Source organism: Camelus dromedarius, chromosome X (genome assembly GCF_036321535.1).
Source record: "Camelus dromedarius isolate mCamDro1 chromosome X, mCamDro1.pat, whole genome shotgun sequence".
Classification (NCBI taxonomy): Eukaryota; Metazoa; Chordata; class Mammalia; order Artiodactyla; family Camelidae; genus Camelus; species Camelus dromedarius.
Genome location: NC_087472.1, coordinates 38,903,772 through 38,920,771, shown reverse-complemented (window position 1 = coordinate 38,920,771; position 17,000 = coordinate 38,903,772). Strand labels below are relative to the sequence as shown.

Here is a 17,000-nt window from a genome sequence, read left to right as displayed (position 1 = left end):
ACCTTTCAGAGCCGGGATGATGTCAGCACTGTGGTGAGGCCAACAGTGACTGGATTGTCCAACAGGGTAGAAGGAAGAGAAATTTCTGTTTAAAGACCATGGAACTCAACACTGTAGAGAGGTTCCCACTACTGGATGGTGATGCAGCTAATACTTTCATTCACTTATCTTCAGTGCGTCACTACAGGCGAGGCGGAAGAAGCTACAACTCTGAAACAACCACCTGCAAAAAATATCATCATTTCAGAAGGTTTTTTTTTATTCTCTTCTTACACAATCAAAGTAAAACAATCATAGCTAATGTTCACTGAGGGATTACTGTGCATGAGGCACTGTAATAAGTGCTTGATATGAATTAACTTTTTTACTCATCATAACTCTATAACAGAAAGGCGCTATGAATATCCACATTCACAGATGAAAAAACAGAGGCACATGGAAGTTAAATAACTTGTCCAAGGTCACACAGTGGGTATAAATGTTGTAGCTCTAAAACCAAGCCCGGGCCATCTAGCCCCAGAGCCTGGATCCTTAACCACTATGTCTGCTAATCAGCTATGCAAATGAAAGTGGCAGAAATCGAGGTAATACAATTAAAATAGAAAGGGTTGTCCGGATCAGAGTACTCAAGTCTGTTTTAACTGAGAAAGGCTGAGGGCCAGATTCAAAGAAATAGAGGAGACGCAGGAGCTGAAAAGAGGGGAGCCTTGGCACATAGAAACTAGGATAAAAGTGAGAACCAAAGAGTAAGCTCGAACGAAATTGTGAGTGTCGTTATGCTAAGAACGTGGCACTTTCAGCTCAAGAGTTTGTGGGTAAATTTTCCTTGCACTTATTAAATCAATCCACCATTCAATCCAGTAAGCACACGATCCAAGAACCCCACACCATTTCTCATGAGGTAGAGAATAATACATAAGGTACATCCATAGAGGCCCCATCTGCTCTTCCTAATACTTTGTATGTCCTGACAGAGTCTGCAGCTGTGCTGCACCATGGACCATAAATTATGCATCTGAAATACCTAGTGAATGGTGAATCCATTCCCTAGTCAGCAAGGAAGCAGCAAAGGCACACTCAAGAAAATGTGTTGTTGTCTCAACAAGGGAGAATGGCACACTTGTGAATTAGAACAAGTCCCAACAGACCTCCTGTACCTCTGAAAAGGGAGCCCTGTGGAGATGACACTGCAAACTCGCTTGATCTGCTCAACCTTGAACATCCACAGGCCTGGCTCTCTGAGGCTTTGATAAGAACATTCGGTACATATGATGAAGAGCTATGCCGTGTACACAATGGCTACATTGTCATTCTCCACATTTGGTCAAAAGGAATCACAGCAGATTTTTAACATATGACCAACCTAGATGTAGAACGCTTGCTTCCCTGAATATGAAAAGGAAAAGATCAAAAGGGCAGTAACTGGAAAGCCATAATTATCAGAAAATGAAGGGCAGAAGAGGGTGAAGCGCTGACCTGTTTGCTAATTATTTTCAAGAAGAATAACTGGGCATCAACTGTATTAAAACTAAAATCACTCAATAGGCCAACTCACTCAGCTCCTCCAAATTATGTCATGCAGCTACTCAGCCCTGGGGACCCACCAGGATGCAGTTCTATTCAAACACCAATCATCCTATGAGTCTTTTATGGTCATTAAGACCAATTGGAAACACATGCTTTAAAGTGTGTCACCATCTCTAGCTTGAGGGCAAAGATTTTGAGGCTTCCTGTAAAGACTAATCCCACAGCTTGACCAGATTCAAAGCTTGTTTTTTTATAAAAAAATTTGGTCCTGCCCACATGCACCCTGGCACCTTAGGAGACAGGAAATGACCTTCCTAGATGATGTTACTGGCTTCTACATTTTTATAATGAATAATTATTCAAGGTGTATTTCTGGTATCGGAAGCATATGAATATTTCTTTAATCCAGAATACAAAATTGTTACCTTAAGCCAGAGAATTCAACCCTGAATTGACTGCAGTTCAGCAGTTGCCAAAACTTATTTGTGATATATGATGGTGAGAGGTAGCGAATAAGGACAATGCAATTAACCATTCCTTAGAGCAAAGTTTCTCAACCTGGGCACTGCTGACATTTTGGGCTTCTTTGTTGTCAGAGGCTGGCCTGTGCATTGCAGGGTGTTTAGCAGCATCCCTGGCCTCTACACACTAGATGCCAGTAGAGCCCCTCCCAGAAGTTACAACCAAAAAGGTCTGAAGACATTGCCAAATCATCCCCAGTGGAGAACCACTCCTCTAGGTTCTTTAAACTCTATTCCTATAACAGGTTAGATCTCCTGACTGTAATGGAAAGCACATTGAACTTGGGAGTCATTAGTACAAGTGATAATCCATAATCTGCCACTGCATCTATGGGACCCTGGGCCTGATGGCTAATGTCTTTGTGCCTTGATTCCCTCATCTGTAAAATGTATTTGCTAAAACCTCCTTCACAAGGCCATTTTGCAAACTCAATGAGACACTCCCCATGAAGTACCAGGTACACACAAATGTTCAATAAATGGTTATTGTTTATCTTTTTTTATCATTTCTCCCATATATGTTAATATGTTACTTGAGTTACAATTAAATATTATATCCATAGTCTTTTTATAGGATTGATATAGGAAATGCATATATAAAGGTTTCTAAATCTTCTGAAAAACTATAGTCAAACATTGTTCACTGTTAATTTCTTGTAAAATTCAGGAACAGGAAAACAATTCTCCTGTCCCATGTGTATCCTTCCTTTATCGAAAAATGAGAACAATATGCTCTAGTGTACTTACCATTTTGTCTTGGCTACTCAAATGCTTCAAGGTAAATATAATGTTTAATTGCAGTGAGTTAGTGCCAGGGATCTCTCTTTAGATTCTTCTAATTGGTTTTGGATCTGTCTTTTTAAAATTTGATCATCATTTTCATATGCAGCTGAATATTATAAACCACCTCAGAGCTTTTATTTTTTAGGTAGAAAGAAGAGAAATAATAAAATAGGGAAGAACTGGCTACTAGGATTTAAGGGACTGGTAGTATGAGTTTGAGAAGTCACGTATTCTCTAAAGAAAAAGCAAGGGGTATTAACTCCCTTTCCCCAAACCTTAGAATAGTTAACTTGCTTAAAGTCAGTTTGCCCATATGACAAACTAAGTACACTTACTCTCATCTTGTAAGGACATTTAGTGGCTTAATGAATGGATTTCTGTAAGGCAGTTTAAGACTCAGTAAGCAAGATGCTGCAAATTGTAAAACAGCCTGGTAAATGGCCACTCACCCAAAACAAATTACAATTTATGCCAGGCATAAAAAATGCTGATTTCACTTGCTTTATTACCTGTGTACCTCTTGGGAGATGAAAGACTTGTAAACCAACTTTTGTGGGACAGTAAATTAGGGTTCTTTTTCAGTGGTATTGTAAATACAGATCTGTGTATTACTTGCTCTGGTGGTCAACAGAGGGATAAGTTTGTTTGAAGAGAAAAAACTTTAGAACAAAACTCTGCACATAATAGTTACTCTGAAAATTCTTGATGAATGAACGTTAATAACATTCTGACTCATCTTTACCCTTTAAAATATCAGAAACTTTTCCAAAAGACAGAATTATCCAAAAGGTCATATTTGCTAGTAGGTCACACCACATATCCAGGAAATACCTTCTGAGAGTAAGAACGGGAAGGGAGTGAAAGTCAAATGAGTACTGTAACTATATTTTAAAGACATAAGGAAGATTCCAGAGTGGTTCTTGGACCACCTGTATCACAAGTCACCTTGGGAACCTGTGAAAACTAGAGATTCTCTAGGGATGGAGCTAGAGACTCTGCATTTAACAAGCCTCCCAGGTGTTCTAATGCATGTTAAAGGGCAGAAATTGCTGGCTTAAAGGGGCGGTTCATGCTAGTTTTCAATGGGAAAATGCTGAGGTTTTTTTCAACATCTTTCATCCATTCATTCAATAAACAGGTGCCAGCACTTGTTATAGACAAGGCACCATACCAGGTGCTGAAAAACCCCAGGACAATTTGGGTGGAAAAGGAAAGTGCTATGCATGGTTTAGGAGCCAATGCTCATTTTTTTTCCCCACACTGCTTCAGTATCATATTCATTTCCTGTTTTATTTTCTTGGAGCTACAGCCTCATGCCCTGCTTGATATTGCTCAAAAAGCACTGCAGGAGTGGATATCAGACAGCAGCACAGAGAAGTGGCACGAGGAAAGACAGTGTTGCAGCAGGGGCCAAGTACCACTGCTGGCTTTCCTTGCTTTGAGATGATAGCAAGGAAACAAACATAGCAGGAAGGAAGTCCATCCAGAAAAAATTCCATACTGTCTCGGCTTGTTAATCTGGGACTCTGACATAAGCCTTGGATGCACCTGCAGGTTACAGGTGATGTAAGAAACCTACAGAAATATAACGCTAGATTCCTCAGTGTAGATTATGAGGAATGTGCCACATATCTCCTGTTTGCCTTCCAAATCTACTCTTCACCCTTCTCAACATTGATTTGTGCTAGGAGAACCCCCTTGCCCTCTAGCTTTCCATTGGTTTACTGGAGGTAGATAGATGTGAGAGAGAGAGGGGAAAAACAAAAAAGGCTGCCTGTAAGACAGTGAACAATTGCTGGAGAATGCCAAAAAGAAGGGCCCAAGAAGCATCCTTGGATGAGAAGAAAGTGAATAGACAAAGAGAAAATGGATAGGAAAAGAATTTCTCAAAGTTGGCCTGAAATTGGTTTGTCATTTAAAGAAACAGGGACTTGATAATAAAATTAAAACTGATAATTACATTCAGAATTCTTTGGCCAGGAGCTTCTTCCATGCATGTAAATGGATCCGCAAGAAACCACATACAGCAAAATGCCTTTGAAACATCATTATGAGCTATCTGAACACGGTTTGCATGGTCTTATCACCTGGCATGAGTCACCACTCTCTTTTAACATTTTCCACACGTTTTACATTTAAAACAGTTAGTCCCCTCAAAAAAAGCATAGCACACAAGATTCCCTGTGTCTTTCCAGGTATTGTGCTTTGTCTAAATTCAATTGATCCCATAAATTCCAAGGCCTTTGTGGTTTTCCAAAGCCCTCAAGGTGCCAAAAACAGAACCTGGCAAAAATGCATGTGTTCCTGAGCTTTCAGATGTTTCCTCTTCATCAAGGTAGTAAAAAGCCACTCCCTTTGATTTCAGGCAACATCAGGACTTTTTTTTTTTCCACTGAAGGCCTCTTAAATCCAGGTTGTGCTTTTGTGTGTATGTTTGTGTAGACAAAAATATATAAAGTAATTAATCAAAATCAGACGTTCTAGTGAGTCCCAAAGCTGCTGTGGAAATACGTGTATCCCAAAAGCTAAATGTTTGAACGTAAGTTTTCATCTCATCAGTTTGCCTTGTGCGTGGGATATTCAGGTCTGACCAAGATGGTGAGGGTCCCCAGGAGTCTTAGCTTTCTGCCATGCTATTAAAATCTGGCTCATGCTCTGAGTTAAACCTGGACACAGAATTCCCAGGTACCCAGAGCTAGCCCAAGGGACCTGTGAGGATAAGGCAAGTCACTGTTTTAGCAGAAGTTTAAAAAAAAACAAAGGAGCTTTGAAATAACTGTTCTGAAGCAGAAAACAAAGCAGATTTCTGCGGCAAAGTTACTCTAATCAGTGCACAAAAAGAGGGGTTTTTTTTTCCCTCCTAAAACAAATCAGTCGGATAATTTTGAATTCCTCACCTTTTTGTTTTTATTCTGTGGGCCAAGAAAATATTCAAAATAGATTCCTCCCCACCCCTCAAAAAAATTGCAAACAGTGCTATGACTGTTAATACTGAGCTATCCATTTTCAGATAATTAACAATCATCACTTAAGGTCGCAAGCAGTTCCAGACCAATACAGATAAATATAACATGTTTTCAGAGGTTATTGCAGCATCGTGAATTAAATTAGATATGAATTAAAGTTGTTTGCACAACCAACCTGTTTATTCCTTGAATCCTACCCTTCTGGTGATATAAATTTATGGGATTAGAGCCAGCAAAATAATAGAATTTTCTGATCTTCTCTACTGCAGCTCTAACATACCCTGCTTGCCTTTCTATTTCATTTCTATTATTTTAACAAACACACGCAGAGTTCAATTTTAGCTGCAGAATAACCACTGGACCATTCAAGAGGATGTTTGCATCGAAAAGTAATAAAGGCATCATCTGAATGGTCAGTAATGGTTTTTCTGCGCAAGAAGTTCTCTGCTTAGAGGACTCTCTGAAACCCTTGTCTTGCCTGCCTTGGGCACGTCAGTGCCCACAGCACCAGATGCAACCTTCCTTGGCAGTATTCTGCTCTGTATTCACATACATTGTGGCTCCATGAATAACTGAGTTATGACGAACCATTCACACAAATCTCAGCTTTGAATGCTTCATTGGAAACACTTCTATAGATAAACAAGTTTCTACTGTATAGCTCAGGGAACTATATTCAATATCTTACAGTAACCTATAATGAAAAAGAATATGAAAAGGAATATATGTATGTATACGTATGACTGAAACATTATACTGTACACCAGAATGACACAACATTGCAAACTGACTATACTTCAATAAACATTTAAAAATAAAGAAACACTTCTAAACATTTCAAGATTTATTAAATAAGGCAAATATCTTTTCTTTCCCTCTCTCATCTACAAAGTTTTTTAAAGGTAAAGAATTCGCTTCTCTGTCATTAAAATATCCTTAAAATGATTTCAACATTGTCAAAATAACAGTAATCTTGAAATTCACTAGAAGTTACACGTGAGATAAATGTTAAGGCCTCTATTTAAGTGAAGAGCAACAAGAATTTTGATATCAACATGATTTTGAATGTATCTGTTTTCTAATATTAGATTTCTAAATCATCACATACAACTGTATTTTAAAATGATCCCAATTTTATTTTTTTAAATTGTTTATGTATACATTTATATTAAAAAAACATGATAAAATGCCAACAGTGATTGTCTTGGGGTGGTGAAATAACGAGTTATTTTTATTTAGATTTTTTTTTTATGCTTTTCTGAATTTTCCTAATTTTCTACTACAAAGAGATAGGTATTTTCATTTTATAATCTGAAAAGGACATCATTGAGAAAATTAATCTTTTTGCTTTTTATATTAAATCAGGCTTAGTTGTCGAAATAGGGAAGCAAACCAACATACCTTTTGATTAAATGGGCTCGGCTGTTCACGTAGTTCGAGTCAAAAGAGTAGTTTTCAGTCTGCAATGGGGAAAAAAATTTTAAAGGTTACGAAATTGATTCATGAAAAGAGCCAAACTGTCCTACTTAGGAGGAATTTTTCTACTGGGCAAGAGGCAATGAATGAATCAGAAACTGAGGCCATAGTAGGGCAAGAGCCTAAGGAGTGCCTTCCATCTCCTGGGGGCCCCGGGGGCTCTGTGGAGGCAGCTTGACACAAACATCCTCTAGAATATGCCTGGCTACCGACCGTGCAACCACTCAGGGAAGATACAGCATGACCCAAAATCTTTACAGAAACTAATTGCTTCCCATTCCCCAGTGGACACAATTCTGTGCCCATCAAATTGACTGGAAGTTCAAAGGTATTTTTATTAGTAGTAGATAATTAACATGTTAAAACGTTTATTCCATAGATATGGAAATGCAGGCAAGGTAATCCCCCACTGTGGATTTAAACTCTGCACTTCCCTTTGTTTTAAGACATTTTGCTCAGCACTGGTTATACAGAAAGGCCTCCGTTTTATCACAGATGTAAAGGCAAACAAGTATGATGCCGAAAACAGGGTGAAGGGCAGTCCACAGGGGGTGCCAGAGCCTTTCATGTGAAACATGAAGTTTGCAAGCAACCCCCTGTCTCAGCTCCTATCATTAAAACACCACTGTGTAATCTGGTTACAGCAGACTGCCTGAGCAACGGCTTTACAAAAGCCAGTGCAGAATACCTGCCAGATGAAAGCGATGGGAAAACAGCTGAGGAGCATCCAGTGGTTGGGGGGATGGAAGAGGGGCAGACTTAGAAGGTGGGAACGCAGGGGAAAGTCGACACTGGACTAACCAAAAGTCCTAATAAAGGGGATCTTACCTCCAACGCTAGAGTACTACTCTCAATGAACCATTGTATAAACTAAAAAATGCCCCAACACATCTCCTGCCAGTCTACCTGAAATCTTTACCATTCTCACCATTCCTTAGGGCCTTCTGAAATCGCATCCACTGAAAGTGCCTGGGAAAGGAAACACAATAGCTGTCTAGCTAACAAAATAGCAGATTCCTTTCAGATGACTACGTGCCACACATTAACTGTGCTCGGCTCTTAGATGCAGCTTTTGGTTTCAAGATCAGAGTTTGGTAGAGAAGAGAACAGGGCAGGTGATGGCAGATCTGTTAGAGCAGGCAGGTAGCTAGTTAGGAGCAGAGAAAGGGGGCATGGGCCAAATGGCAGGAAACCACACATCTTGCGAACAATGGGGGTCCTTGGGCCGATAGAGGAAAGCAGGAACCTCTGGACTCATAAGAAATCACACATTTTGTGGTGACAAGTGTCTTGGAGGCAGATAAAGAAAGGTGGGATAAGGCAGGAATCTCCTGTGTCCAAATGTAACCTTTTATGCTCTCATCCAAATATAACCTTTTCCTCATTATGCCCTCATTACAATAAAATCAGCCTTGCAGATTAGAAGTACCTAAACTGCAGTGACATCATGACACTTCCCATCCAGATTAAATAAAGACAAAAATCCCTCCTCCCTTCAGGAAGGTGGAGCTGTGATGAAAATCAGGAAATACGACCCCAAACCCCTCCCTCCTCAACGGATAGTCCACTCATTCATTTTTACACCTCATGTAACCAGCTTGCCAAAGAAACTCAGCACCACTACTCACCTGAGTCTGCCTGCTCTCCCCTTGAAAGCATACTATCACTTACTAAATCCTCGCTTTGCTTTCTTGACCTCTGTGTCTCATTTCTGAATTCTTCCTGCGATGAGACAAGAACCTGCTCTCTTGGTAACATAAGTACCACATGAGCACCAAACAGCCAAGAGTCAGGATAGGGAACCTAGGTATCTAGAGTAGGTGGGAATGAGTGGGGAGTAGGTGGGAGAAAGAAGGAGAGCCTTCGGAGAAGAAAACTAAATCCCACCATTGTCCTGTACTTACTCAGGCATGTCCATGCCCTCCACATGGCCCTCATTTGAAGATAAGCTGTGTAATATCCACTCATGCTGCTTTTATCTAGTAAAATCCCCTTTGATGAAAACCATAAGTAAGTTTTGGTGGTGTTGGTAGGAATGGATTGGGAGAGTGAAAATCAAAAGGGTCAGTTCATTTCTAATTTTTCATAAGAAAATGGATGCCAAAATGTTTGCAAACATAATTACAGGAGGAGGCGGATGCAAACTTGAAGCTGCCTTGGGAATACAATACTAGAAGAGGTTATCCATCAGTCAGTCAACCAACAAGCATTTCTTGAATTAATTCCTTATGCCAACGTAAAAGGTAAAAATGGTGTTGGGTAAATGTGCTCTTCTGTGATATTCAGTACAATATATAATTTAATAAGTGGAAGTCTTCTACCCCCTCAAAAGCATTCTATCCAGATAAAACAGGGAATTGATTAAGCACTCAGGAGTCTAATTATTAGTTTGTGCAACCTTGGGTAAATTACTTAATTTCTATGTGCTTCACTTTCCTCCTCTGTAAAACAGGCATAATAGAACATGAATACAAAGGGGATTTCAACTGCATTTATCCTGGCTCATGGTGAAAACGGTGGAAATCCTTATCCCCTGCTTTCTACAGAACCTGGATCTGCGAGTAGGATCCGGGATTTGACCCCATTCAGGCAATAAAAGAGTAATGGGCACATATTCCATCTTAGTCTCCAAACTTAGTAAATCATTTTTTCAAGAAAATTAAGATAGACACACAGATGCAAAAAAGGAAAAGAAGATACTGGCTTTGCAGGGAAAGCATGAGCAACATCTCAAGACACTGTCATGTTACAGAAGCCAGTTTTCAAGCAGAATATTTGGCATAGCTTTGCATATGAGAGTGTCCAATCTGTGCGCGCTGTGCATCAAATATGGAAGCGCTGTGGAGACGTGACCTCCAGGCATGGTCCCAGAACTCTGTGCTGGGGCAAATAAGCAAAACCAGACACATTTAATCCCTGGTCACTGTACTACTTCTTGGTTCTAACGGAAGAATATATCTCACCTTGAGGAGTCCCGCTCACAGGCACTGAGTTAAAAGAAGAAACGGGTTGAGAAGGCTTGCTTATGGAAACCTTAACAAGACTCTTTCCCTTGCTGTGATGTACAGATTGGTTAACCTGGGCAGATACGCCAGGCATGACCTGCCGCTGTAGGTAGGAGAGTATCACTGAAGCTTATCACCCTCTCATCTTTCCTTCTCCACTTTTTACTCTAACAGAGTAACCTTCCCCCATTCTTGTGGGTGCTGGTCTTCAAATGTAAATATTTCGTTCCCCAAACCAGCACAAACTGTAACAGGCAGATGACCCATGCTGCATCCTTAGGTAAGTAGAAGCACTAGTCATGAGGCAAGTTCCTAGAGCTGACTTTCCCATAGTGGATGGAGCTATGCTGAGTCATCCATTATCTTTCACCTTTGTAATCAGTCTTGGGTCTCTCTGTGAGGCCGTTTGGTTGGAGTTATGGAAACAACCTCTGACAGAATTATTCTAATTGGATAGGATACACTATTCTGGCCTCATCAGTGTTACAGTCCAACAACTGAGCTAACTGGCCATAGATGACCTATTATGGGGCCATGTACCCTAACATCAAGTGTTCTTACTCGTACTGATCCAAGGTGTGTGCTCAGACCCGACTCCGGTGCACTGAAAGAGTACATATTTTCACTCTTCAGGTAGAGCAAAGAATGAGACTCAGACCACCTTGAAGAAGGAAATAACCTTAATGAATAGTTTGCATGTCTTAAGCCAGTGACTCTCAGCCCTAACTACACATTAGAATCAACTAGGGAACTTTAAATATATATATACTGTTGTGAAGGTCCCACTCCAAGAGATTTTGAGGTAAATGGCCTGGAGTGGGGCCCAAGCATTGGTATTTTTTAAAAAGCTTCCCAGGTCATTTTAACATACATCCAGAGTGGAGAACTCCTGAGCAAAAGACTGCCCACAGGCTTTTATCTGATGTGCTCTGTTTTCTAAGGCAAGCCCAGCTGCTCAGATGGTATCTCTTTTGTCAGATTATCTGCTGAGGTCATCTCAGTAGAGGCTAACGAATGACAACAGAAATACACTTTTTAATAAATAATAAAAGAGCTTTTCTGTTTTGCATGAATGTATTGGCGCCTGGTTAGCCTTATTTAATCAAAATTTGCTTGACATTATTCCAATCCCCTCTCTAAGTATTCTAAATGGCAAATAGCACGAAACATTTGAGAGGGGAAATTTTCTCTAAATGTCACATTAATTTCACTAGGAAATGTCCCCATTCTAATGAGACAGCCAAGTTAACACAGGAACACAGCAAAAAGACAAGAACAACATTTGTTTCTGAAAAACCTAAATTTTGACATTCAAAAATGGGTCTAGAGCAAACTTTTATTTCCAATCTCAATGGAAAACAAGTCACTTTCCTATCATTTAATATATTTCTCCCAAATCCTTTCTCTAATTAGAAGTCTTTATCCTAGGATTCACTGAGAGCAGACTTCTCACTTGGTTTAGGTTTAATTTAGAAAAATAAAATAAAAGCTTAGGGCTTTCTCCTCTAAGGACTAAAACTTTGATTTAAAATCCTAACCATTCTGCCTTGTTTTTAAAAGGTATCACACAGTTGCTTATTGGTTACTTAGGAGCACCATTCTAAACATAAATCACTGTACCATGCACCTGTACAGCACACCCACTGACCCCGAAGCACCATATTTTTTGAGTTCTTGCCTTTAATTCTGAACATATGTCTCCCACCAACTTGCTATAAAACACTCAGTATTGTTCCTTCTCAGTGCTATTAGTACATCAAAAGCAGCTCGTCTTCCATTTCAAGACTGATACTACTGTGTTCTTGGAAACTATAATTCTATTTGTTAGAATAGTCTACAAAATGAGAGTTAAGTCCTGGGTCAACAGCTGAGATGTTGTTTTCCTAAGGGGAAAATTACATGATCTTTAACATGGGGACTTCGGTGTAATGTTTTGGGTTTTGTCGTTTGGTTTTTCCCCTGCTCAGGAGCCTTCTTTGCTGACTCCTTTCAATTCCCAGCTCCTTTCTGGATATGGGAGGTTTCTAGAGAGACTTTTGGATGGGTGGTGTGTTATTATGTTAATAAGTCTGGCACATCAGAAGTCAAATACTTCCACGTTGTCAGGCCCCCAAGGTACCAGAATGTCCTACTTTAATTGTCATTTTGCATTACTTTTACAGTTCACTGACTTGTGCCCTAGTCTCTGGAAGAGTGACTCTGACTCTCTCAGCACATTTATCACCAGGAGAGGCTTCAGTCCTGAGGAGAAAAGGAAGCCCAGTAAATGCAGATATCCAGGGCTAGAATTTTTCCCCAGCAGCATAAATCCCCAGGTCACAATACAAAATTTCAAAAGGTTACAGAGGCTGAGATGAAAACAGAGATTCCTCAAACCTTAAGGTTTTCATGTGAAAATGAACAGCCATTTTAAATTACACTTTCAAAGTCCCATCAAACTGAAAAGCATTGTAACTGCAATCTGCTAATTATTGCCTTTTAATTTTTCACTCTTAGTCATTTTATCAATGCAAACAGGAAAACTGGAATCCCGAATCAGATGTGCAGCAGAATGATTTTTAAATGCTGATTCTTTTTTCTCACTGCTGATGTCTAATAGTGATAATTGTGCCTATTGATCAAAGATGATCAGACTCATAACCTTTTTCTGAAAGTGACTGCTGCTTTAGATGTTCAAATGGTATCTCCTCACAAAGGCATTTTTAGAAAATGAATTGACAAATGGCTTTTTCCTCCTTCCTATCCTTGACACATAAAAATGAAAATGTAAATTCTATATAAAAATAAAGCCAACATGCCTCCAGCTAGAATGTATATTCAAAGACTCATCCATCCAGACAGCAGCAGCTGAAGCAAGAATTAGTGAAGATGGAATAAAATGCACCATCCCCAGAGCTGCCATCACTAGAAAGCTCATATTTACCCTGAACTGGAAAACAAGCTAAGTTAGCTTCCACTAACCATGCCTATATACACACCAGGACTAATTCTCATGTACACGCACACATGTGCATGTGCACACACACACACAGTTTGACCACGGTGAGCAATGTGGTATAATGGAGGGACCTGGATTCCCTCTTCATGTTTGTCACGGACTCATTGATGGTCTTGAATGAATCATTTTATCCTTCTCGGGGCCTTAATTTACTTATCTGTGAAATGAATAATCCAAAGGATGTCAATGTTCCCTTTCAAGCGCCCCAAATTCTAGGATCGTAAAACAAAATGGCTCTTATCAATTCATCCATTCAATAAACATGCACCAAAGCCTGAAGATGAAAAAAAATATATATATAGGCTGCACCTGTGAGGAGGTCACAAATTGACAGACCTCTTACTAGGGATGGTTAAACTATCTGCCATTCAGAAAAACATGAAACACACGCACGCATGCACAAGCCCATACTTACCTGCAGATACACGCATGTACTTGTGCACAGGCTATGGTGTGCAACTTTGAGAATTACACTGCAACTTGATGAAACTAATTAGCACCCTAATGGCTTGATGGTAGTAGGTGATGGACATAGGAGGATTTAGCCTTTATATGTGTTACATGTACAAACTCACATCACAAATTCAGAGAACCTCTTTCTCCTATCAGATGAGTTATAAAATTCTTCAAGTTCTTGGAAATAGCACATGTGTATATCCCTTTGGCTCCATTTCCACAGGCTTCGTCACCTGTGCCACTACTTCTTCATCTCCATCTGTCTTTTGCTCTGGCCCATTCTGCAAAACACTATACACATAATCTTCCTTTCCCACTATTTTCATCCCAGCACTTCTCTTTTCAAGGGTTCAAAGAACCCTCACAGTGGTTCCCTATCGCATTGAGCATTAAATCTAAATTAAATCTTTAGCGGAGCAGTCATCCAACACAAGTCTTCTACTTGCCTCTTATCTAATTTCCCTCATTTCTAATAAAGCTACATCACTGATCATCCCACATAGCTTAGCATGTTCTCAGCACTTAGTGTACAGACTGTGTGATGTACTTTTGCACTTACTCGGGCTCTACGTTTATTTCATGTGTAGCATGTCAGTTCCTCCTCTAACTAGACTGACAGCTTCCTTTTGAAGACTCACTGCCACAGTGCTGGAGATTTAGGAAGTACTCATGTAAGTACTCATGTAATAAACCCATCAGCAAATGACCAGAGAAGAGATCGAAGAGGTTAAGAATGAAGCTTCTAATGGCAGTTAAAGCAGGTGACCAATTCTATTAGGCCAAAGTGGTCTTGTTTCTTCAGAAAGCATCCATTCTGCACACTGTCTTCTATAGTTACAATCTGTTCTCTGTCCCCACTCCCAACTATTACCTTATAAATACACCGCAGTCTGGATATAACTGCCAAGGAGAAGATGCCACAGTTAGGTGCTTCCTTCCCATCATCCACTGTCCCTGCCATATCTCTGGAAATGGCAGTAGTGACACATGTTCCTAGTTTGGAAACTAGGGTGGATAAAAATTTCTGTAAGAAGATAAGGCTTTGCCTTATCTGTAGACCTCTGAGCCACAGACTGACAGTGTGGCAGCTACTTTTCTGCATGTGGAAGAGAACTGTTGGATTCCAGTAGCTTTCAGGACAGGGCTATCAGTGGGAAACACAGGTCATGTAGTTAACATCAGAGTCAAGTGGAAAGAGGTCCCCTCCTGGTGGCCTTTCATCATCACTCCTAAAATTTCACTGACACCATTGATGTGATCAGACTACCTAGAGGTGACAAAGGCAGCTTAGGGAAAGCACTCTTCTCCGCCCTTGTCTTTCATTGGGTCAGAGGTGTGCCTTTAGAAGAGCAACCCAGTGAAAATATGACTACAAAGGTCTCCTTGAGAAACCTAGCAGCTTTCTGCAGGAATCCACGCAATTCAGAGGCAAAGAGCCTACTGAATGCCCAGACTAAGCATCATACCAAAATAGATAAGAACAGGCTTCTGAATAAGGTTCTGGGACCATCTTCTAAGTCCTCTGTGGGGCACTGTGTACTTTAAAATAATATCTGATTATCAAAAGCTCTGAGGAAACAATTAATGCCTATTCTACGGAGGAATGCAAAATCAACAAGACTTCAGTGTGGATAAAAGTAGTTTAAGAGTAAATAAAATGACTAATCCAATCACATGAGTCACTCTATCTCATCCCACATAAACAAAATTCAACCTAAGAAGTAAATAGCTATCAACCACATTTGCCGGTGGAACAAACCCTGGAGTCCAATCACCTTCCCCAAATATGTAACTATAACACATTAAAGCTATATTGCAGGCACAGAGTGCCTTTCATCCCCAAATATCAAAGCACTTTACAAGTAGTTGCCAACTGTGATTCCCCCCTCAAGCAGCCAAGAAAACAAACGCACAGGTTAAGTGCTACAGCCACGTTAAATACTGACTCAGCTAGAATAAGCCACAAAACAAGGACAAGAAAAATCCCCAGGAACACTGTTCTTGGCATGACCTACTACTGAGATGGAAAGCAAGCACAAGATGGTAGCATCAGGGAAGTGATTAGTCTGCTTTATACCTATTTTTCTCCAAATGACTTTCTTGGCTACTTCCAGTGAGTAGGTCAGGAGAGGATAGCCTAGCAGAGAGACAAAAGGAAAATTTGGCATCCACTAACTGGAGACAGCTCTCCAGACCTAGCTAGAAGACCCAGAAACACAGCCCAAGGGATCTAGGAATTAGCCACTTTCTTCCTTGGAACCTTGGTACCCATTTCAATTGTCCTTTAGAGGCACTGGCAACCATCTTTACAAGATGACCTAAGATGACTAGTGATGACTTATGGGGTAGCTTCCATTTCAGAAGCTATGATTTGGTAAAGCTGGTCCAACTGACAATAAGAAACCAATATAAGACCTCCCACAAGCAATGGCCCAGGGATTGATCCACAATATGAGCTCTGCTGAATCCAGCCTACCTTTGCATCTTTCTGGCTTAGAGCAGGTCCAGCACTCTCAGAACCAGAGCTGGTCCATTTCTGTTCAATTCTATTTTATTGGTCTCAATTTTCTACTGCTTAGCAGCTTTGGAGCCCTGACTGCCTGCAGAGTGCAATTTCATTGAGCAAGCCTTGTCAGCTGAAAAGACTTTCAAAATATTTGGAGGGAAAGCAGTGGGTGGCCCTGTGCCTGTGGGCCAAAACAACACCCCCAAATCCAGTTCCAGCCTCAATCTCATTATTTATATTATACATCACTTAAAAGCCAGTTGCCTCCACAAGCTTATTTAAGAGGGAAGGAGTAACAGCCTTTGGCACATCATTCTAAATTCATTTCCCTTGTACCGGCTTGTTGCTCAAGCCTGTAATATATGATCACGCCGACCAAAAACAACCGAGAAATATACCATCTTAGAAACAGTGAATGTGTTAGCTTCTAATATTGATGTTTTCTAATTAGATGCAATACAATAGATCATTTTCTTGTTTGCGGTCGATGAAATCCTCCAAAGTTCTCTTTTGTTGTAGCTCTTTTGATTACTGCCATGGCAGACTGAGGGGTATCTCAGTTCACTGGGAAGCAGAATCAAGGATGCACACACACAGCATCCACTTATATTTACTGTCCCCAAAATATAAACAGACTATTTACTTCAGATCTTTTAAGCACCCATTTCAAATTTAATGAGGCACAATAAACATTTCTCAAAATCAGACTCCATGGTTGCTTAACATTGGCAACCCTCTAATTATGACTGTAGTTTAAATAAA

At 40.2% G+C, this 17,000-nt stretch overlaps 1 protein-coding gene across 3 annotated transcripts in view; it reads right to left on the bottom strand.

Moving 5' to 3' along the window:
* Positions 1 to 17,000, bottom strand: part of PCDH19 (protocadherin 19) — a 99,521-nt gene that overhangs the window by 38,637 nt on the left and 43,884 nt on the right. For all 3 annotated transcript variants that reach the window (XM_064482972.1, XM_031446119.2, XM_064482971.1), the window contains one exon: positions 7,199 to 7,257. In XM_064482972.1, the coding sequence (XP_064339042.1) occupies positions 7,199 to 7,257 (59 nt within the window). The remainder of the gene's footprint in view (positions 1 to 7,198; positions 7,258 to 17,000) is intronic.